This window comes from Amblyomma americanum, chromosome 6, assembly GCF_052857255.1.
Source record: "Amblyomma americanum isolate KBUSLIRL-KWMA chromosome 6, ASM5285725v1, whole genome shotgun sequence".
Lineage (NCBI taxonomy): Eukaryota > Metazoa > Arthropoda > Arachnida > Ixodida > Ixodidae > Amblyomma > Amblyomma americanum.
In genome coordinates this window covers 126,536,902-126,559,529 of record NC_135502.1, presented here as the reverse complement: position 1 = coordinate 126,559,529, position 22,628 = coordinate 126,536,902, and the positions used below count along the sequence as shown (strand labels likewise).

Genomic DNA, 22,628 nt, shown 5'->3' with positions numbered 1-22,628 from the left:
CCAGTGGGTAGACATAGTCTCCTGCATAACAAAAAATGATGCGGCTAAGCATGTCCTTTCTCAGTGATCTCAACAGCATTACAGGACACTCTGCTATACAGTAGAAGACTCACGCCAAGTAGCCCACATCCAGGCTTTGCTGAATATGACATTCAAGAGCATACATACATGCAGGATTTAGATGTATAAGTGAGCACTACTGTAAGGTCAGTCTTTTACCACCATATTCATATAAATGATGCGCTATGATTGCCTACAAAACACAAGCGCTGTCAGGTGCATTTTGCTTTGGTTTCTTCAACAGGAAAGGCTATGCATTTCAACAATGTAATATGTGTCCTGTGTTTCTGCTGCAATTATATTTAACAAAAGGAAAGGGTGGCAATACACTGTATCATACTGTAAAGTGTCTGCATTTGTGTAACTGTCCAGACTGATTCTTGTAGCTTTAGCAGATCCGGCCAAATGCATAGTGCTGGAGCTCAATAGATGTGACTGAGTTCGCCCGACGGGTGACACGGCTATTTTACTGCTTACCCAGAAAAAAAATCACCGTCGTCCAGCAGGCCTTCCTCCGCCTCGAAATGCCGCCAGACAAACGCGTCGCGGAAGGATCCGGGTCAGCGCGAGTCCACGGCCAGGATGCACATGTTCGCGCCACAGATCCGAGAAAAAACAAGCACAGCCCGTACTCACTCTCGCTGCCGAGGCCCGCACTTGTAGCTCATGCACTTGTAGCACTTGAACTCATGCGGTCAAAAACAGTAGCCGAGGTATACTCACTATTACGTCCGCAGCGTAGAACCGCTTGCGGCTCGTTCGCAGCACTGCCCCCAGACTCCTTGATAGTGATGAGTGCCCAATCGACACACCCGACGACGCCGGAGATGCTGCCGCGGCGAACGTTTAGGCAAAGGACGCCCTCCTTCACCGCCGCCTTCTCCTCGGGTCTCCTCGGAAAGCGAACACCCCCCTTCTGTTACCCAACGTTGACATTGGTCTCCGCTGCCCGCCGCAAAGGCTTGTTCACAGTCGGTTGGGCTGCGCCGACGTTTTCTTCACTTCCAACGGCGCCTTGAAACCCACCGGAGGCGAAGAAGCGCAGCGCGCACCACTGACAGCGCACTCACCCGCGCACTTCCCAGTTCAACGGCGAGTTCGTCGCACAGACACTGCGCAGTCTCCTCGAAATAACTCTCCCGCGCGTCAAAGTCGTCTTCATGCACCCTCCGACACCGTTGCTCGCGCGGTCACCCGCGTATACGACGATGTAAACAGCCGCCATTTTCTGTCTCAAACGTGTTGATACTACCTTTTCCAGTCTCAAAAAATCGTCTCAATCTGCCCGCATAATTAGATGGCCAACGTCACCACTTCTGCGCCATTTACGACGCGCCCCTGCTGGGGAAAAAGAGAAGCCGTGGCAGCCTGCCGGGTTTGCTCATCCTCTGCGTCCTCGCGAAACGTTGCGATTCGAACGCCGTTCAGTACGCGTTTTAATACTGACGCGGCGGTGTCACGCCTTGCAACCTTGACAGCGCTGCGACAGATGTTCCGAGTTCATTGGTACAAGGGCTGACAGAGCCAGGCGTCCCACGCGCTGTGCTGCAGAATGAAACAAAAATAGATAAATAAATGTGCAACGGACGTTTGATGGCCGAAGCGTGTCACACTGGAGCTGCTCATATATGCCTGCAGCGTGGCTCGGAAAGAAAACCGAGGGGGAGGGAGAGAAGGCCAGTGGAGCAATGGTGGAAAGCTGTGCTGTATCTCTCCTCGCGTGAAAGCGAGCGGTTATAGTATGGAGAAACTTTTTTTAATGGAGTCAATCACTCACATGTGTACATTTTTATATATTCTCCATGCCGAAAGCGCTTGGCTACACTCGGGCACAGCGTTCTGTGGCGACGAGTGCGATACACCGGCTTCCACGAGCCCAAGACGCAGGCCTGAGAGCTAGCCGCGCGCGCTCCTCTGCGTAGCTACCGAAAGCTGTCCCCGAGTGTACACATATAGCGATTGAAATGAGACAATAACAACACGAAGCCATTTCTTGACGTCACTTTATCTGCGCTGGGTGCTGTCGGGGTACACAGCCCTTGTCGATAGTTCAGAGCGCGGCCGCATGGCTCACAGTGCATCGACAGCGTTCCGAATCTCGATCTAGGAGGGGAGGCGCATCCTAGCACTCCGCAGTGGGGCCCACTACACAGAAGATGGAAACTTTTGGCATGCCGTAGTTTTCTTCGACGGCTGTTTCAAAAACAGGACCCACTCCGACGCCGCGTAGCACGCGCTTCCGCGATTGGTCTGCGCGTTTGTGTGGCAGCGTTCGTGACGCTCATATATACACGTGATCATTGAAGAGTGCACCACACTGCAGGGTTCAGCCAGGTTGAAATGAATAATAATTATAATAATAATTGATTTTTGGGGAAAGGAAATGGCGCAGTATCTGTCTCATATATAGTTGGACACCTGAACCACGCCGTAAGGGAAGGGACAAAGGAGGGAGTGGTGGTGGTGGTGGTAGTGGTTTTATTAAAAAATAATAGTAAAAAGGAAGGAAAAGATTTTTGCTAGCCCCGGCATCTGCCATCGATACTGAAGCACCTGAGCTGGGGCAGCGGAAATAAAGGATAGCAGGCAGAATGGAGAAATGAAATGAAAGAGGTGATGCGACAGGAAGAGGTGATAGGGGGAGAAATATGTACAAACTATTTACACAATAAGAAATGTGTCCAGGTTGCGCGCGTGATTAGTTCATTTTAGAGGAATTTAATCACACACGCGCACAGCACTGTGTAGGTTACAACTGGAGTGGGGCGTCCAGTTATTATTCGTTCAAGGTAGAACTCGCGGAGCGTTCGGTCACTGCGTGTAACTACCTGACGGAGAACAGACGGGACGTCAAGCCCGTGTGTTCGAGGAATGCATAGAGGCTCACCAAAGTTCGCTCACGAGTGCGCGCACTGCCCTGCGGCCACAATAGCGTCTCGATGGAGTCTGGTAGTATGCCCTGCGGCCGCGAGCATATCGCGACGAGCATCGGCGAACGCGGAGCAGCGAAGGAACAGATGTTCTAGTGTTTCCACTGCACCGCATCCGTCACACACATCACTCGTCGCGATTCCGTGACGCACCCGTCGTTCCCCGGGCCACACGCAGCCAATGCGCGCGCGGAGGATCATTGCACATTGTGATCGTGTAAGTGCGCGACAGCCGGTGACACTGTCGATGCGCTCACCTCCCGCGATGCGTGGGTCGGGGGAAAGAAGAAAGGAAGAAATTTCGACCACCTGGGGATCTTTAACGTGCACTGACATTGCACAGCACATGGGCGCCTTAGCGTTTTTCCTCCATAAAAACGCAGCCGCCTCATTGGTGTGAAAATTGGTTTTTAGGGAAAGGAAATGGCACAGTATCTGTCTCGCATATTGGCTGATGTCTGAACCACATGAAGGGAAGGGATAAATGAGGGAGTGAAAGAAGAAAGGAAAATGAAATTGGTTTTTGGGGAAAGGAAATGGCGCAGTATCTGTCTCACATCCTTATGGCTGAGAGAAGAAAGAGGTACTGTAGTGGTGGGCTCCTGATGACCTGGAGATCTTGAACGTGCACTGACATTGCGCAGCACGTGGGCGCCTTTTGCGGTGCTGGACGCTGCATATCCCGTGCGCGGGAACGCACTAATGTATGCTGAGCGCGGCACTGCCTATCCCGCGTGCAGAACACACTAACGTATGCTGGGCGCGCTGCCTATCCGCGTGCGGAACGCACTTAACGTCACAGACGCCAAGGGGCGTCTAGTTGCCCGATACACCACAGCTTTCGCACTCTAACCAGGTTGAGTAGCAAAACCGCGGCTTTTTAACGCGACAGTGCTAATGAGCTCATGTTGCAGAAAAGTTGGTGTGGTTGGCGTCTTTGGCCTTGAGCGAAAAATGGCGCATCTCGGTGGACACCGTAAGGGAAGGGATTTTTCTTCCCTTAAGGCACAGTTAGGCTGACCAGTGAGAATTGTGAGACAGACATCAGTTCCGTAGATTCCTTGGCAATGCTGCAACACACTGTCCCATCCTGCTCTTAAAGGGACTATGCCATGAATAAAAAGTCGCTTGCAAATGTTTTCAGTGCTTAGAAATGATGCTAAGGAGTATTCACACCAAGTATGAGTCTTTGGAACTGAGCCGGCAATTTATCATGAATTTTTAAAAACCGTGTTTTTAATTCGCGGGCAGATTGGTGTAGGGACCGATTTTCAAACTAAAATCGTGAAAAAAGACGTCACTGTACCCATGACGTCGCCAGGCCACCACACGCTGTCATTCGCTGGAGCCACGGCAGCCACGACGTCACGGGCACACTTCCGGTAGCCGTGAAAATCGTCTGCTCGTGCCGCCGCGTGAGCCTCTCGGGCAAGCGTGAGCCAGGGCATTGCCTTCGCGCATATGAGGTCTCCTCGATTTGGCTGCACTTTCGGCACTAGTTCACAAAAGTGCCGTGTCAGTGTAGTGCCAGTTCTTGCGGCGCGAGTGTAGCCCGACACTAGTGCTGTCGGTGCAGCGGCCAAATCGAGTGCAAAAGTGCAGAAACTTTCGTCTGCTGCGGCCATGTACGTGTTGGTGTTTGTCGCGTGTTTTCACATATGCGCGAGATTGTGCTAGCTGCATTGAACGCTGTGTATTTGCTCCAAGTGGCACATCTCGTGGAGCGGCTATGAACTTTGTTAATTCCAAAAGTGGTGAAGAATTTGACACCGTTCATTCCGTTGTGTTGTTTAAAGGGGCGCAGGCCGGTCGACCGTCACTGATTCAACGGGCACTTTGAAGAGGCAACAATTAATTAGACAGGTTATTCAGACTACCGCTCGAGACAATCTTTTACAGTCCATACGGGTGATTCAGGCTGCTTCCGTCCTATCGAAAAGTGACTACGGTTGTCCGCCAAGAGTTGCCAGATCTATATTTGAACTCAATCGCGTTCACTTCCGGCGGACGGTGACGGCGACGTGACTGACAGAGGCTAAGTGGCAAGCAAAGGTGTGGGCTGACGGCGACCTCAAGCCCAGTCGCTGTCGTAAGCGGAGGTACTGACGTCGCAGCGAGCCACAAACGTTGCGATCACCCACGTATTGTAGAACATCTCACAATCTGCCTCTTATGGAAGCGCTCCATCGTGCTGCGTCTATAATAATAATTGCACACAAAATAGAAATGGTGTAAGCAACGTGCGTGCGAGGCTGGACAGAAAGATGCGAACCCATACGCAGTACGTACTTACGTACGTGCGCCATGCCAGCCAGTCGCTTACACGCGTCCACAGACACGCGCACACGCGCGCGCATACACACACGTATACGCGCACTGTCATTTCAGCTGCTTGGTGAGGGCCCGGCGCAGATGCCGCGTCTTTCACGGGTACGCGGCCGTCTCAAACATGGTCTCAACGCCGCTCACTAAAACAAGCGGCCGCGGAGCCGTCTGCTACGGAGCGCGCCAAGCACCTTGCACTACTTGCACGAGAAGAGAACTCGCCGGGAGGCTAGTGCAGCAGTGCAGAAGAACTCGTGCAGCACGAGGCCAAATCGAGTGCCGAAGTGCAGGTGGCTCTAGCTGCACTGTCAAATCGAGTGCGAGAGTGCCGCACTTCCTGAACTGGTGCAGAAAGTGCAGCCAAATCGAGGAGACCTATGGTTTCAATTGTCCTCTTGTCGTCTCCTTTTGTCGGGAGTTCCGGAGCCACTCACAGTGGCTCGCCGAGTCGCTACTGTCGTCGCTGGCGTTCAGCCGGTACAGCGTGAACGCATAGGGCTCGATGCCCATCGCGGCCGTGAGAGAGAGCAGTCGCGCCTTGAGATCCGGGTCCATTACTGGTAACTACAACAGACGACAAGCAAAGAAACCCGACGCGCGCCGCAATCACGCCGCCCACACTGCTGCTGGAGTGCTAGGAGCGACAACCGCAAGTTGCAAAAGTAACGTCAGCGGATGACGTATTCATGGGCAGAGCCCAGTCCCAGAGCTGTTTTCTTTATTTTTGTCTGGTGCCCCGCGTGTAAGAGTTGAGGGGTGCGAGGAGGAGCGTAATGTTTAATCGTCTATATCTTCGTTGTTATTGATGCTAGCTTATAAATTCTTGCATTGGGGTGACGAGTGATGAAGTGCCTATTTCTGGTCTCCTTTACGTAATCTCAATTAATTTATTGCATAGTCCCTTTAAAGGCGAAGAAGCTTAAGCATCCTCCAAATTTTCTCCTTATGTCTAGTATACTTTCCTCTTTTTCTTTTTTGGACACTGTAAGGGAAGGGATTTTCCTTCCCTTAAGGCGCAGTTGGGGGTCAGTTCCATAGATTCCTTGGCAATGTTGCAACATGCTGTCCCATCCTGCTCTTAAACGCAAAGAAGCTTAAGCATCCTCCAAATTTTCTTCTTATGTCTAGTATACTTTCCTCTTTTTTCTTTGCATGGGCTAGCATATGGACTTGGTTAAAATTTGTGCTGAAACCAGCCGAGTGAAAGTATTTCATGTTTAATGAATGTTGCCTGTCTGCGCTTTAGAGAATAAACAGCAAGGACGTTGCCTGATAGCCATATTGTGTTTCTGGCCTTTTGCAGGATTGCTGCATGGCATGGGCGACGCGAAGCACCTTCGAAAGCTGTGCCTGCCTTAGAAGCCATCGTCGTTATACGGGTAACACGAAAAGTGGGGAATCTCAGTGCCACTCCTACTCACTAACTCGTCGACCTACTACCTCATAGTGTATAGACAGCAGTGCACACCGTCGGTGATGTTTGACGGAATCTGTTGAGAAGCAGTCAGCAGACGGGAGCCGTACTTCACTCGGTGTTGTCATCGCCTGCAGAGCGGGCCGGAGAGTCCCTTCCCTGCGCGGTCAGCTGCAGCGGTCCTCGTGCGATGATTCTGCCGTGCGACGTCGCCAGCAGCCATGTCAGCAGCAGCAGCAGCTCTTCGTCGTCCATCCACCCGCGTGCGGTGCCGTCGTCGCTGAGCGCCCCAGCCCTCTACGCCAGCATGGACCACCAGCAGCAGTCGCCCGAGCAACTGATGGCGCAGTACGCGGCCCACGTGCTGCGCCAGCACCAGCAGCAGGCCAAGCCGTACAGCCGGCGCACGCCCGCGGCGAAGCCCTACTCGTGCGAGCAGTGCGGCCGCGGCTTCAAGTACCTGCATACGCTGCGCTTCCACATCAAGACCACGCACGACAGCGCGGCGCCCGCGGTGGAGCCGCGCCTCTCGAGGCTTCGGAGGGACGCGCAGCCGGCCACGGACCTTTCCTCGAGTGCCGCCTTCTGCAGCGATCCGCCGGACGCGAGCGAGGGCCGCGAGGAGGACCTCTCGCTGCCGCCGCACGCCAGGGCCGACGGGTCGTCGTCTCGGTCCGAGCCGGACGTGCCTCCGGAGTTTCCCCAGGACGCGGCGAGCCTAGCGGCCGAGAGGGAGCCGCCGTCCTCGATCAAGAAGGAGGAGCCCTCACCTGAGGGCTACGGAGTGGTCAAATCCGAATCGCAAGACGTGCCGACCACGACGTCGTGCGTCGGCGGGCTGTCACGCATGAGCCTGGCTGCTTCGGGCCTGCCGCCTTCATCGTCGCTGCTGGGCATGGAGGCGTGGCGCAGCATGAAGCTCCAGGCCGAGGTGCCGCTGGCGAGCAAGGTGGACGTGGTGAACCAGCTCACCGAGCAGCAGTACACCCTGTACAAGTGCGGCATCTGCGGGGAGACCCAGCCGAGTTTGCGTGGCCTCTGCGACCACCTGCAGGCGCACACGCGTGCCGTGAAGGAGCACCACTGTGACAAGTGCGGCGCCGTGTTCAAGTGGCGCAGCCAGCTCCTGGTTCATGAGCAGGTGCACCAGGTGATGGAGGGCAAGGCTGGCCTGCCGCCGCCGCCTGCGGGCCTGCCCGTGCTCAATCCGCTGCCGGACGCACTCATTGGCGAGCCGCGGGTCTCATTCGACCAGGCCCTGCAGCTGGGTGCGCTGGCGGCGGGACATTTTCTCCAGCCGGGGGCCCTACCCAACATTGCCATGAGCCTGCCGCTGGCCATGCCAGGCACTACCTCGGTGGCGCCGTCCTCGACGTCCTCGATGCCGGAGTTCACGTCGCACGCCCCTCCGCCGCCGCCGCCTCTGCCGCCCCGCACCAGCGTCGGTTCCAAGGGCGGTGGTGGGGGTTCTTCGTGCCCGTCGTCGAGCCAGGAGGCGGGCATGCGGCTGCCCTTTCAGTGCAGCTACTGCAGCAAGTCGTTCGACCGCATCTTCTCGCTGCAGCGCCACGAGCGCATTCACACGGGTGTCAAGCCGTGCTACTGCAAGGCGTGCGGGCGCGGTTTCAGCGAGCGCCGAAACCTGCGACACCACATCATCCGCTTCCACTCGGACGTAAGCCAGCGGGACCAGCTGAGACGGCGCCGGCGTGCGGCGGCCGCTAGGAGCCGCGCCGCGGCGGCGCCTGCCGGCGGCGCCAACGGGGGCGTCGCTGCCAGCGGGTGCGACGGCGAAGGCGACCTCGCCAGCAACCCCCAGGGCTCACTCAAGCTGGTGTCCTTCCTCAAGAAGACAGCGGTGCACATGCTCAATACTGTAGACGAGAGCAAGGAAGAGGACGACAACGACGACGATGACTTGGAAGACATGGACGACCTTGAGGACAAGGCTGAGGGCGACCTGGATGACGAGGACGACATAAGAGTAGGGGATGATGGTGGCTTCACCGAGAACGGAAGCCCTGATGGCTTCAAAGAGGACCACAGGATGGATGGCAGCAATCCAGAATTGTCTGAAGAGGAGGGAGCTAGCCCATTGGCACCAGAGATGCCTGTTGCACTTTGCATGAAGGACACTGGTAGTCCTGTTTGCTTAGCTGAGGCAGAGAGAAAGGTTGAAGAAGAAGAAGGGGAAGAGGACAACAAGACCATCATATATCCTCTGGAGCCGGTGCCCATGGCACCTGCTGAACCAGCACAGATGGATGAAAAGCGCAGTACTGATGCGCCATTGTCCTCGCAAGACTTGGATGCTAGCAATGAAGAGCTGAGGCGGCCAACGGGCAACAGGCGCAAGAAGGGAAGGCCAATGCGCTACGGGCCAACATTTGTTGAAACTTCTGAAGACTGCGGCAGGGATAAAACTGCGGAAGAAGGTGCCAGTGAAAGCAGAGAGATCGGATCTGAAACCGGTGATGAAAGAGTAGCTGAAGATGATGTAAACCCTTACTCTAAGGAGGAAATGGCAGCCTGGATGCAGCTTGGCAAAGCAGCTGGTAAGATTCAGAATATCATTCCCTTGGTGATTTGGCAGCAGTTTCTTGTCTGGGTTGCGGTAAAAAGCTCTTCGCGATCAGCTTCCAAACGTACCGCCTGGAAACACCTGCTCCTGGAGCCAGAAGTGATGTTTGTAACTTAGCCAACTGTACGTCTTTTTTATTGTCTTGCTTATAGGCAGCCATTAATGTCTAGATTTTTATGTGGTGACGTCCAAGTTGAATTTGGTATTACTAGAAATACATTGTTGACACCCATATTGCCAGTATTCCCCTCTATTTCCCCTTTTGCAACTGTGTCCATATTTATCACAGCAGTTTTTACACGTGAAACCAATGACGAGAATATGTGTGTCCATTTGTCTTGTTGGGCCTTAACTATCGCAAACCCCTAAAACTCTGCAGGCCTTTGCAGGACTACCAATGACAAGAATATATGTGTCCATTTGTCTTGTTGGGCCTTAACTATCGTGAGCCGCTAAAGCTCTGCAGACCTTTTGCAGGACATACAAAAGATTTGCAGAAAGTCTCCTTGTTCTTACCCCGTCTCGTATAAGTTGCCTGCTGCACTGTGGAATCTGCAGACCTCCTCAGCTAACCAGGAGGCCAAACACACCTAAGCGGTATTTCTGCTTGTCATCAGCTCGCATCTACAGATACAGCTGAGAAAAGAGATGAAGCAGCATTGTCTATGAACGATGAGGAAGGGAAGCAGATTCAGTGGCACTATTTAGCTTCCTTGGTAAACAAAAACCCCATTAATCCCTACTGCAGAAGGGAGTTCGTGGATGCCATATTTGTGAACGCTGCTATGCTGAAGTCTCACTATCTTATGCTGACCTCCTGCAGTTAGCTGTTATTTCAATTAGAGCGGGTGCACAAAATTTGTTGTGATGCCTGAACACTAGGCTGAAATATATATTAAAGGGTGTATCTTTTGTAGTGTTATTTACTGTAGAGAGAGAAAGTGTGTGCGTGCGTGCACATGCGCTCGCGTGCGTGCGTGTTAAGTTTTTGCCTTTCGTAAATGCAGGTTTAGTTGTACATGCTTCTCTTGGCAGTTTGTCGCAAAACATACATATTCAACTCTTCATCCTCTGCATGTATACATATGCATTGCTGTAAACAAAATGCAAGACATCAGTTTATTGTGAAACCTACTCTTCCAGCAACCAAGCACAGCATAACCCTGTGCCTGATACAGCCTGATACAGCTCAAGAACGAAGCAGCAAGCACCCCTTAAAGGAGGTCTTCGAGCCGGTGGCATCGACCATATGTCATGATATTGCGATTAATCCCACAGCTGGTTGGCAGCTGCCTCCGTGAAATGGCATCAACCACGACGTCACAACAAACAGCTGATGCCTTTGGCTCGAGGGCTTCCTTTAAGGAGTGCTTGCTGCTTCTTTCTTGAGCTGTATCCAACTGTAGGGAGGGTTATGCCGTGCTTGCTTGCTGGAAGAGTAGGCTTTGCAGAAACTGATGCTTTTCATTTTGTTTACAGCAATGCACAAAATGTACGAAGAACATGAAGATGAGTTGAATATGTAGGTATGTTTGCAACAAACTGCCAAGAGACGCAAAATTTGTGCACAGTTAAACCTACACTTACGAAAGACAAAAATATCACGTGTACACACACGCACACCTTAGGCAATTATCAAAAGTAAGGTCGATCTGTACTTTTTGTGTACTTATTATGTGCACAGTATAACTTTCTCAAAATCATTCATGGCAGCTGCTTTTGTTTTAGGTGTATAAGAGATGTTGCAGCGCAATATTTTCTCTGTGACTTGAAGTGTCCTCTTCTGCCTTACTTCCAGCAAATAACCCTGGCAGGTGTGAAAATGGGGAAGTCGGCAGCCCTGACAACAACAGCAACCAAGTTGGCACAGTGGGTCATGGGACTTTCATGTCAGCATACAACCCAAGGTATGGGGTCACCAATAAGGTGCTCAAAGGGTAACTGCAGGATTTTTCAGTTTCATATACATTTACAAAGCTTTTATCTTGAACTTTCCTCTCTTTTATGATTGTCTGTTTTACATCGCTCTGTTTCTGTGGTAATCATGATATTTCATGGGATCCTGTGCACTTATAATCAAGGCCTCTTTAGGGGCCATTGCCATGCCACAAATGCCCATTGTCACCCATGCCATGCATTCTGGTCGAAAAGACTTCATGATTGTTTTCAGCTATTCTAAAAATTTTATGACCAGAGTCATCGCTTCCACTTTGCCTTTTAGCATGCGCACGTGTTTTCCTGATAATGTCTGGGTTGTCACTACTGTATTTGAGCAAAGTGCTGCCTTTTAACTACGAAACTAAGAAAGCTAATTTGAGTTTGTTTCCTGATCTTCACTGTGTTAAAGTCATTCTGTTAATTTTGAAAAAGGTGACTAATCGCTACATAATTTCATTTCAGCCTGAGTACACAATGCTTGCAATAGTCCGGATACTATAAGTTTAAAAAAAAGCATCTGCGTGACAATGCAGGGAGTAGCAGACGAAAGGAAATAGTCCTCCCCCTGCATTGTTAGGACTAGTCCCCCTCCTACATTGGCACTACACTCCCTGGATTGTCATGCTGGCAGGTTCATGAGAATCTGCCGACTCCATTGGCTGGAAGGGGGCCCTTTGACGAGGAAAAGCCGCTTTTTTCTTGACTTGTATCTGACTATAGCTAACTTAACAGCCGATGAAGCACAGTTAACAACAACGGCTACAGCATTGCTGGCACAAAGTAGTGCGTCTGTGCTGTTGTAGCTTGTGCAGTATTGGCTTGCAAAGGTTCATGATCGTCTGCTGGGCCTTGTGCTATTTTTTTGTTTGTTTTAAAGGGACACAAGGGACAACTCCATCCAAATACTGTTCTCACTAAAAATTGATTCTCTGGCTCCTTCTGTCTGTGTTGGTGATGCATCTGGCAGCAAAAGATGCATTTATTAGCGACAAAATTGAATTTAAAACTCTTCCTGCCAGTCAATTCAGACTCATGATGTCGTTACTGCCATCGTTTTGAAGTGAATGGCAGTGTAGTGCAGCCTCTGGAATTCACACCCAAAAATCGCTCTCAACACGCGCATTTTGCTAAGCAGTACCAAAAGTTGGCCAAGTTGGTGTATGTTCATGATGAAAGAAATATCGCAAAGGGAATGCGAAGGACAGACACAGGGCGCTTTTCTGCATCGTCCTGTGTGTCCATCGTGTTCCCTCTGCGCTATTTTTTTAATCATGAACGGACCCTTGTGAAATCGGATAGTGCATTTCCACCACTTGCATTTCATTTTTCTTTTTCTTTTTGTCTTTTCGAGCTTATAAAAGCTCTGTTTTCGCTGAGAATGGCCTCTTTGTGATTAGAATGCAGTACGTCTTTGATGCAGGCCAACTTCTATTTGACCTCACTGTCCATTTAACATAGCAGCTGGCATTGTTTTGTTTCTGTGAAAGGTATGGCTGCGTACTGACTGCAGCCGTAACAGATGCATTTGTACAGCAGGTTTGCAGCAAACTATTGAGCAACCAGTCTAACCTGTCCTAACCGGGCCTGTTCATCCCTCCCCCGGTCAGGTTGGACACAGCTGAGCGACCCGTTGGCCGAGATGAAGCCTGCACTTCCCAGATGGGGCCTGATGGAAAGTTTATCTACCCGTGTTCCTACTGTTACAAGGCCTTCTCTTCTACCTCCGATCTCAACAGGCACATGGACTTCCATGAGGGTATGTCCACTTGATCTGTTGACACATTCTCAAGAGGGGGTGGCTGGGTCGTGCTGGGCTCGTGAATGGCTGAGCTGTCTCCTTCCTGAATGGAGCATGACAGCAAAGCCCTGCGGCAGTGATGGAATTGCTGGGCTATTGGTCTGCACTGCAAAAAATTGTGTATCCTGCCACACTCTGCCGCTGTAGCCTGATTTTTTGCATTACTGTGCAGTGCCTACACCAAAAATAACCTACCATGGTGATGGGAATATGCAGAAAGAAAATGTTGTGGTAACACTGCTGCTACTATTTTCCTAATAGTTTTGCATATAAGCCCACTTTAGTGCATGTCAAGCATGAGTGTCTTCAAAGTTGCAAGAGTGGAGGAGTAAGGAGCACAAAAAAAAAAATGCTACTGCTGCTGTGTATGTTCCACTCTGAGCCCTTTTTCTGCAGGCAAGATCTGAAGACTTGTTTTATTCCGTTCCACACAGTGGTCTATACGCAGCGGTGCGCGATCTGATCCAAATGTCAGGTGAAGTGCGTTTGAACAGCTCAGGTGTGAGCAGCGACAATTTCGTTCGCCTTCTCGAGTTCTGTCTTGAATCTACTGTTGTTCAGCACAGCGGTCAGTACTTCGTGCAAAAGAATGGCATATGCATCGGGTCGTTAATCGCGCCAGTCCTGTGTGACATCTACCTGGCCACTGCCCATAAGCGCATTAGCCAGGTTCTCCCGAGCACTGTGGTCCATTCGGTCTTCTGGTATGTGGACGATTTTCTGATTGTCCTCAAAAGTTGCCCACCTGGTTCTGCTGACTGCGTTACTTCTGACATTGTCGCCCTTTTCAAATCCCATTCTGGGGGACTCAACTTTACGTGTGAACCTCCGAGAGGCAAGGCTGTACAGTGTTTGGACCTGTTGTTTAGCTTTGAACTAACTTACCTATGTTGGACGTACAACCCTCGCTCTAAGAAGGGTCTTCTTCTGCATGACAGTGCTCACTCGAAACTGATTAAGCGAGGCATTGTTTCTTCTGCCATCCAGGCAGTGCTCATGAAAAGCTGTTCCCGTACGATGCAGAGCAGCTTTGAGAAACAAGTCCGTCTTTACAGTGCTGGCTACTCACAAGCACTGGTGCGTAGCGTTGCGGAACCCGTTGAAGCGTCGTGCATCGGTTTTACTTTTAAGCCGCCAACTTTAAATGCGAGCGCCCTTGAGCACCCATCCATTTTTTGTGGGAACAAAAAAAAAAAAAACCTGGCCCGTGCAACCGTGAGAAACCTCCTCGACGCTGCCTGCTGCACCGTGCAACTGCGCCTTTCAAGGGATCACAATCCATTGGCCCCAAAGCCTCGGCCAGCCTCCGATGGGCGCGACGTGCCGACCTTGTCCTCGCCCCTCGCGACTCCCCGCACTGGGATTAAGATATTTAATTGGCAATGGCTGCTCACTGAGGAAGGAGGAAACGACCCACCGGCACCTAACCTAACCGTGCTTCTTCAAAAGCATCCTCTGTGGGGCTGAGGTCACTGAAATGCAGGCCAGAGTTTTTGTGAGAACTTTGGTGGCAGGTTCAGGAACGGGATCCATCGTAACGCTGGCAAGACGCGGTGCAAACGTAAACGAAGCGACGGTAGCGACTTCCTGATAGATGCCTTCAACGTGCGGTGGCGGTAGCTTTCATTTTGGCTGCTGCTAGACTGCACCGCTAGGTGCCAGAAATCATGGAGTCTGCGTTTACGTCACATTTCACGTCACTCCGTCCTGTGACGTCATAAGAGTGCGCTGAGTTGGAATCGTAGGGCGGGAAAAACTTTTTCAACTTCGAATCCAAATTTCTTTGAAATAAATGCATCTTTTGCTCATGTACAAGCGGCAACAAAGCCATGAAATGCCGAACTATCTGATTTTGCTACCAAAAAAAAGTTGATAGTGTTCTCCTCACTGTCCCTTTAACGCAGTTGCAAAAGCGAGCGAATGCCGCTGGCTCCGTGCGCTGAGGCGTGAGGAGTCGCATGGTATGATGTCGCAGTCACACCCCCGCTCTGGCGCTCGAAGGTCATTCTTCGGAGTGACATGACCTTGAGGTTTTGTATGGGAGGAGTAGAGCTTTCATTCTAAAAGCAGGAGGTGCACCTGTCACCTCACATGACCTTGTGGCATCACCACAACCTGCCCACCGTGGCAGGTGGCCGTTAAATTAAAGATTGGTCGCGAGAGGTTGCTCGGGAAGAGCAGCATGGGTCGCACGAACCCTGCCAGTGGATGTGTTTGAAATAGCCACCTGCTGAGCCAGTGGCATGCCACTTAACCACTGCACCAGGATTGGCATGAGTACTTTCCGTGATCTATGAATGTAAAGTAGAGAATCACCAGTTACGCATGTATGAGCATGTTGGCAGATCCTAGGCGAAGTGATACACGAGGAGGACCCCCGGCGGTGAAGGGACCCATTAACACTGCTGCGTCCCTCCAGTTTTTGTTTCGTTGTATAGTTGTTGGCAGCAAATTTCTGCAGCATTTCATAAGTGAAGGGTGAATATGGCTCCGGCTCTAGTTTTTTGTTGAGCAGCTTAAAATCGAGGAGTGCATAATGGTTATACTAAACTTCATATTCCAAGCAAAGTAACAGCACAGTGTAATGCAGTTCATGCACAGGCTTTGGCAGCAGCAGCAGTGGTGGAAGGGTAGCAGAAAATAAAACTTTTGCTATTCTCTGTTTTCAGTTTCTCAATAGTGACCGCTTGGCTTATCGAGGCTGTAATATGTGTATTATCACTTGACTAAATTTTATATTTCAGCCTCAAGTCTCTTTTCAGTGGGTGACTGGATACTTTGTAAAGCAACCACAGAAGTTCAGAAAGGTGTGGCAGCTTGCAAATGCAGCATGCTAAGCATGAAACAGCACACAAGTACAGTTGAACCTCATTCTAGCGAAAAGGGGCTCTGGCATTTATTATAGACGATGCTTTGTTGTAGTGGTTTGCGACCTCGTTTGCATTTGTTGATGTCAACGGGAGTAATGTGTACACCGAGGAGAACATGGCCAGCATTTAGCATGCCGCCGATGTGTGTTGTGGGAGCCTTCAACACGTGCACCAAGTGCCTACCACACAGCTGAGAATGCCATAAGCTGGTCAACTAAATTATAACAGTTAACATCCTAACTATTGCAGATTGCTGATTTGTAGCTGGCCATTAGGAATAACCATGTCAATTTTTAGAATTTACGAAAATGCGATTACCTTCGGCGCTGTGGCTCAACATATCTCGGCAAGTTCATGTGCGGTTGGAAAATCACGTGCCGGCGGTGAGCGCATAGTGGCACCCATCTCTGCACTTTACACCTTGGTGCACATGTTTCGTGGCCACCTCTTTCCCTTCCTCGCTGTTCCAGCCGAAGGGGAGCAGAGAAGATTATATGGCATGTGCACAACGGAGTGACATGCAAAGATGGGCGTCGCCATGACCGCACGTAAAATTGCTGAAATTTGTTGAGCCACAGTGCTGAAATATTAGAATTTAGTTGACCACATTACTAGTTAACACGGGTCACCTTTTTCTTTTTTTTTTTTTTTGGCGTCCACCAACATTGTCATCAATATCCTGCAAGAGCCATGTTATTACCCAAAAAAACATATTTTTCCACTGTCTGCATGGCCTTAAATGGGACTTAGAGGAATGATGTCAGAGGACTGGGAGAGATGTATTATATCTCGCTCCATTTTTCCATGCGCTAAAACCGATACAGGCCGATGTAAAAGAAGGCGCGCATCGGCAGTTTCGTAGCTAGTGCCTGTTTTTGTTTGCTTTGCCACACAGCTCATGAGCACGTGGGCCACAGCACCTTCCTGTACGACCGGTGTGTCGTGTGGAAAATACGCACATAAGACGGAAGGCTTTTGTGACGGCCACCTTCTATTCAACAGAAATTGTTTTCCGCTTTCATTTTCTGCTGCTTGGCCCTGTGAAACCTGTGAGACCTCGATACCGTCAAGGACACTTGGTGCACTACCAAACAACTTTAACCATGCGACCATTCTAAAGAAACGGAAGCTACGCTGCACATGGAACTAACCAAGGAAGCAGAGCGCACTCGCAGTGAGCCATGTGCAGTGAGGAGGTTGGAAAATGTGGAAGATGCAATAACCTTGGGACTCTGTCAAGGCACAGATTGACGTAGTGTGGTATCGTTCAACCGGCCACTTACCCAATCTTTGACACAGAAGGGAGTGCCAGTGTCAAACCACGCGCCGAAGTTGGCGAAATGTCCAGTAGTGCACTCCATGCAGGTCTGCATGAGGCAGGGCAAATTTTCCACATGATTTGTATGGTGCTCGACAGAGCAGGTTGAAGCCCGGTGACTTGTTTACCGCATTGAATCGGTACAGAAGTGTTACCTTTACGAATTGACGTATTCTGTGCAAAATGGTCAGTGAGGATCCCTGAAGGTAGGGAAATTTTACTTTGTAAGAACGAGATGTCAAATATGGGGCTTATGTGGAGCTTCGGAGGAGAACAGCTGTTCCTTCATTATATCCATTATTTTGTTATAGTGAGGTTTGACTCTACCATGAAAAACAAGTGATTCTGGTCAAGGATGTGTACAACTGCTCAGTTACAGCAAGCGGGGTGTACAGCTAGGCTTTAGTTTTCTGAGGAGGCGGGACAGGCAGGTGAATTTTTTTTTCTCCTCCTGTAAAATAGAGAAGAATGCACAAACCTATGGTAATTCTCTCAGTGCCCGTTTTTCCCTGCTCCCAAGAAACAACGATTTGCTTTGCATCTGCCTTTTTCTTCTTCGTGTCATTTCATCGTCATTTCTATTTCTGTCCTCTCCTTCTGCCTTCACACAGCGGGGAATTGTTCTTTCAAGTTGATCTGAGCTGTAAGTACTGTGCTGTTTTTATTGGGCAGTGAAAATGCATTTCGTTCACCTTCCTGTCCAGTGCTTCCGATGATGCTCTCTCTGAACTTTTAAGATGAACATTTATTCCGTGGATCACAATTTTCATGAAAACTGGAGATTTGCTATGGGGAGGAAACGTGCATTAATGCTTAATGCTAACTTCTCCTACTTTGCCAGACATTTTTGGCAGTCAGTGCCTCGCAGAATGTGTTTTAGATGGTTGCATATGCAAGATTTTCATTTTAAGTTTGCCTCAATAATCTGCAGCCTGTTTACTACAGTTGCGCTGGGGCTTATAGCTTAAAGGTGCATTAAAGAGAAATCTGAACTCGTCTTTTTACATGGCAACACTGAAGGGTCGGAATGAACGCCTTCCTGTGCCTTTCTTCAATGGTGTGCTAAACATTTTACCACCTACTTTGTGTGGGACAGTCCTAAGGGTCACTTTTACCAATGAAAAATGAGAGAGGCATAAAAAAAAAGCTGATTTTTTTTTCTTCCGACTTTATATTCTTTTTAACGTATTGTTTGCTGCTAATGTTCATGGGACACCGATGTGCAGAAAAAAAATTTTGTCGATACGTTGTGTGAATCATTTAGCTCAAATGCCTGCCGGCATGAGAGAAGTGTTGGAGTAATGGGCACACCTCATTCGCTGATATCAGTATCAGGCAACCAAGTCATGATGTGGTGTTGCAGTAAATTTGTTTTCCATCACTCGCATTTGCTAAACTCTGTGTTTATAAAGGCATGCCAATGAAACAGTCATTGAAGGGAAAGCTGCTGACTGGTCCTTGGAAATAGAAATCTGCTGCCAGCTTCACTGTGAACGAATTTGAAAGCTCTTTTGTATATAAGCAGCAAATCCTTGCTTATAAGTCATTGGCACAGAAAGTTTGAAGAATTCTGGACTGATGCAAAATCCAAATTACCATGCACCCTAATGGTGTATTTGCTGTGTGAACTGAAGAGCATGTTTCAATGGGCGATTTGGATTCAGATCCTGAATTCTGATTGGATTGGGGCAGATATATCTTGTTCCTTCATAAATCCAGAGAGCCGCTTCGGATTGCCATTTGAAACATGGCACAAGCCAAACCACCCTGCAGTTGAGTCGTCCAGTTTGCACTTGAACATACAGCCCATGCAATACACCTGCTAACTCCAGGATTCACAGCAATTCACATTTTTCATAGATTTGGCAACCTGCTGGAATTTAGTACCAGTAGCATGTTGCTTGTTATTGGCAGTGCTGCTTCCAGCGTCTCACACAACTGTTATGTTTTAAAAACTTTTTCAGTACTGTACAACATCTGTTGAACTTTCACTTAAAAAGGACAATGTTTAGTATACGGTCTGCATCACCCTTGTGCAAAGCACATGAACTCTGTACTGCCTTGCAATGAAAGTGACATTTTGCTAAAGCTGTTATGTTCTAAAGGTAACACTTGCGTGCAAGTACAGCCAAGCTAGGTGGGCACAAGCATGCTGCCGGAAAACCATGAAATCCTGTTTAGTTCTCACTTTTTGTTACCTGGTGTGCACTGTTCAGGTGCTGTACACGAGGGTGATGCAGATGCACAGTCAGTCTTACTCTGACTTGTAACATGCTAGGTATAGTAAAGAGCTTTTTTTCATGATGTCACAGGAGGCCATGGTGATGAAAAGGTATGCATTTAGCTGCCATTCAAAAGGCAAGCCTTTCTTTGTGGCTCATTCAGGTGCTGTAAAACACAAACCGCACCATGGTCACCACCAGTGCATTGCAAACCATACTATTTGTAACCATACATGCCATAATTTGAACTATGCTTGGTGTCTTGTGCCCCCGTTTTATGTTCATGGTCATCGAAATGTTGCTGCCTTGCAGGGCCTGTGAGCTTACTAAAGCTTTTGATTGCGCTTCGACTTCACATATGCCTTTCCGCGACGTTCTTCCAAAACAGATTCCTGGATGGTATTCAGTTCAATGGGCTCAGGCTGATCAGCTCATTTCAAAACGAAGATACAGCACAAGAAAGTAGACAGGAAATGAAAAACAAACAAACAAATAAGCAAGAGCAAGCAAAACATAAAGAAGTAACAACTAAGTGTGTGAAAAAATAACTGTTAAATGCTTACAGCAGTCTGTGAAAAGAGTACCTCCTGCAGGGGTTCGGTGGCCATGGCGTTTGGCTGCATTTCGATAGAGGCAAAACATGACAGACACCTGTGTGATGTGCAACGTTGGTGCACTTTTGAAGACACCTAGGTGGTTGAAATTGATCAGGAGCACTCCACTGTGGTGCATGTCGAAACCCATGCACGGCCTGCGACATTAGCCCTTCAAGACGCTTTGCACACATCTGTATACATTGCGAACTCTCAGCTTTAAGTGTGCTCTAGCTACTGCTAACTTCTTCGTTTCAGGTGAATTTGCACCCTTCGCTTTGCAAATAAGACACTTTTTTATGCTAACTACCAAGCACAGCAAGACATGTTTCATGAAAGAGTGAGCTTCCGCCATTTTCTGCCTGACAGAGTTTGCTATTTTTTCTTTTTATGAATGTAATGCATCGCGCTTATCTTCGAAAACAAAATGATTCCACAATCGCTAACGTGTTCAGTTCATGAATCCTTGCGTTTAAATTGTGGTTTCCAAATATTTTGCAGTTTGTATGTTTTGTATGTGTGTAGAAAAATTTGACCACTGCTGTTTTTCATTCGTAACCTATCAAACTGCCTTCCTCGAAGGCTCTATATGCTATTTAGGCTGAAAGACATTTGTTCTGGGTCACAATCATAAATGGCGCAAAAGAGTATCTGGAAAATTGCTTGAGCTGGAGTACTCCACACTGTCTGTTGTGCTTGTCTGATGGGAAAGCAACTTGTAACCAGGCTTGCTCTGTTGTCTCTCCACACTGGCAGGAATCCGGCAGTTTGTGTGCCGTGCCTGCAGCTACCACGCTGTGACACAGTCTGACCTCGGTCGGCACGAGAAGACACGGCAGCACCTGGTGCGGCAGCAGAATGCCTGCCCCACGTGCGGCCGGGGCTTCGACTCCCCGACCTTGCTCGGCGAGCACGCCCTCAGCTGTGGTGCCGTGCGCGACCTCACGGCCAAGGTCAAAAGCAGCAGCAGCACAGCAGAGGCCAACAACAACGACCGCAGCTTCGAGAGCAGAAATGGCGGCGAGTCGCCAAGCCCGCTTTCACCGTCTCGGAGGTCGCTCGCAGAAGACCTGCCGAGTCTCTCCTCGACAGCTGGGGACGGGAGCCGGCTGGAGAAAAGTTGTGTCCTCTTAAAGAAAAAGCTGCTCTGCTTTGAGGCGGCGCTGTGAGCAGAAAGGCGCAGCAAAGATCTCACTCCCTCTCTTCACAAGCCTGCGGCCATTGCCCGGCTTTTCAGAGAAGTGATATTCATAACGGGTCTACATGCAGACAAGAGAATGCTGAGACATACACACACACACACATGCACAGATACAGACGTGGATGAACTGGAATACTGGTGACCTTTTTTTTTCATTTTTTCTTTCTGACTGCTTTCTTAGCATGGATGTGTGAGAGCATTGTGGTGACATTCCAAGCTGATGACTACGGGAATATGTCCTTTAGCCTTTTTTTTTGTTGCTTTGCTGAGTATGCATGCTGTGCTGTTTCCTGTTTTAGTGGAAGCTGGCTGAGAGTACCTAGGTGTTTTTCTTTGCATTAATATTTCTGTTGTTGCTGTTGTTGTTGTTCCTGCCTTAAGGCAGGCAGTTGGAATCTGCTGGCTACCCCGAGTGGAATGTGTCATGACTTGAAGTTCCTTGGTTGTTGGTTATCACAGAGTGGCAATTAGTGTTCACAGGAAGCTTATAGCAGTGAGCTCTTTTTTTTCTTTCATTTTCTTTCACTGTTCTTGCTTGAAAGGCAATATAGAGAACCCTGTTCTCATCCGGCCAATTTTGCCTGAAGCGCTGGCTTTGCCTGCATACGAAAAGTGCAGAAATCAGCATTGTTGCATCTTTTGTTGGTTGTTTGGCTAGTTAAATGATTGTTTGTTACTTAATGGTCTTGTTTCTGAGCTCTTTCTTTTCCTACGAGTGCAATCTGTTTCAAATTAAGTTTTCTGTTCTTGATGGTTTCATTCTCGCTGCCTTTTCTGTTGTGTGGGAAAACGAGCACGAGGGGGCAGACTGTGTTCCTCCCCGTGTTTTCAGTGGTGCTTTTTTGTTCAGCAGCGGTGTTAACGCATGTGCCAGACACACATGAATACGGGTGTTTTTTTTTCCTCCTCAGATTCCAGATGACTCAGGGCCTGTAGTGTATCGGATCTGATGGGTAGATGCCTCCCTGGCTCCAGTTCCGGGAGCGAGCCAAGTCACGTGTACCGGAAGCGCAACAAGCGCCGTGCATGAATCAAATGTCCAGACGCATAAAGAGCACTTTTTCAAAATGTGCGGGTGAATTTGTGTAATTCCCCCCCTGCTTGTTTTTATTTGCAACGAACTGCGGGAATGTATAACTAGTGTCATGCATAACAGCCTGTTATCTTAGAAAAAGCTGTTTGCAATATATACGTGGTTGCGCGAATTGAAGACTGTTGCGCAATTGTTATACATGTGCTTTGGCCAAGTGCACTAAAAGGAAGCAAAAGAAAAAGAAATGTCAATGTGAGTGTATTTTAGTGTCTCTGCAAGGCAATAAACATGTCAAAGTATATAAGCCTTACACTAATGTTCATTTGTGTGTGTGAGCGCATGTGT

The 22,628-nt window shown here is 49.3% G+C and overlaps 1 protein-coding gene across 5 annotated transcripts in view; it reads left to right on the top strand.

Annotated features, from left to right (window-relative positions):
• Positions 1-22,593, top strand: part of LOC144094069 (uncharacterized) — a 205,692-nt gene extending 183,099 nt beyond the window's left edge. For 3 of the 5 annotated variants that reach the window (XM_077627946.1, XM_077627944.1, XM_077627945.1), the window contains 4 exons: positions 6,619-9,284; positions 11,109-11,217; positions 12,856-13,004; positions 20,806-22,593. In XM_077627946.1, coding sequence (XP_077484072.1) covers positions 6,920-9,284; positions 11,109-11,217; positions 12,856-13,004; positions 20,806-21,218 — 3,036 coding nt within the window. In that variant the 5' untranslated portion in view covers positions 6,619-6,919 and the 3' untranslated portion in view covers positions 21,219-22,593. Of the gene's footprint in view, positions 1-6,618; positions 9,285-11,108; positions 11,218-12,855; positions 13,005-17,845; positions 17,878-20,805 lie in introns of all 5 variants that reach the window. The other 2 variants (XM_077627947.1, XM_077627948.1) reach the window with 1 other exon arrangement.
• The last annotated feature ends 35 nt before the right edge of the window (positions 22,594-22,628 follow it).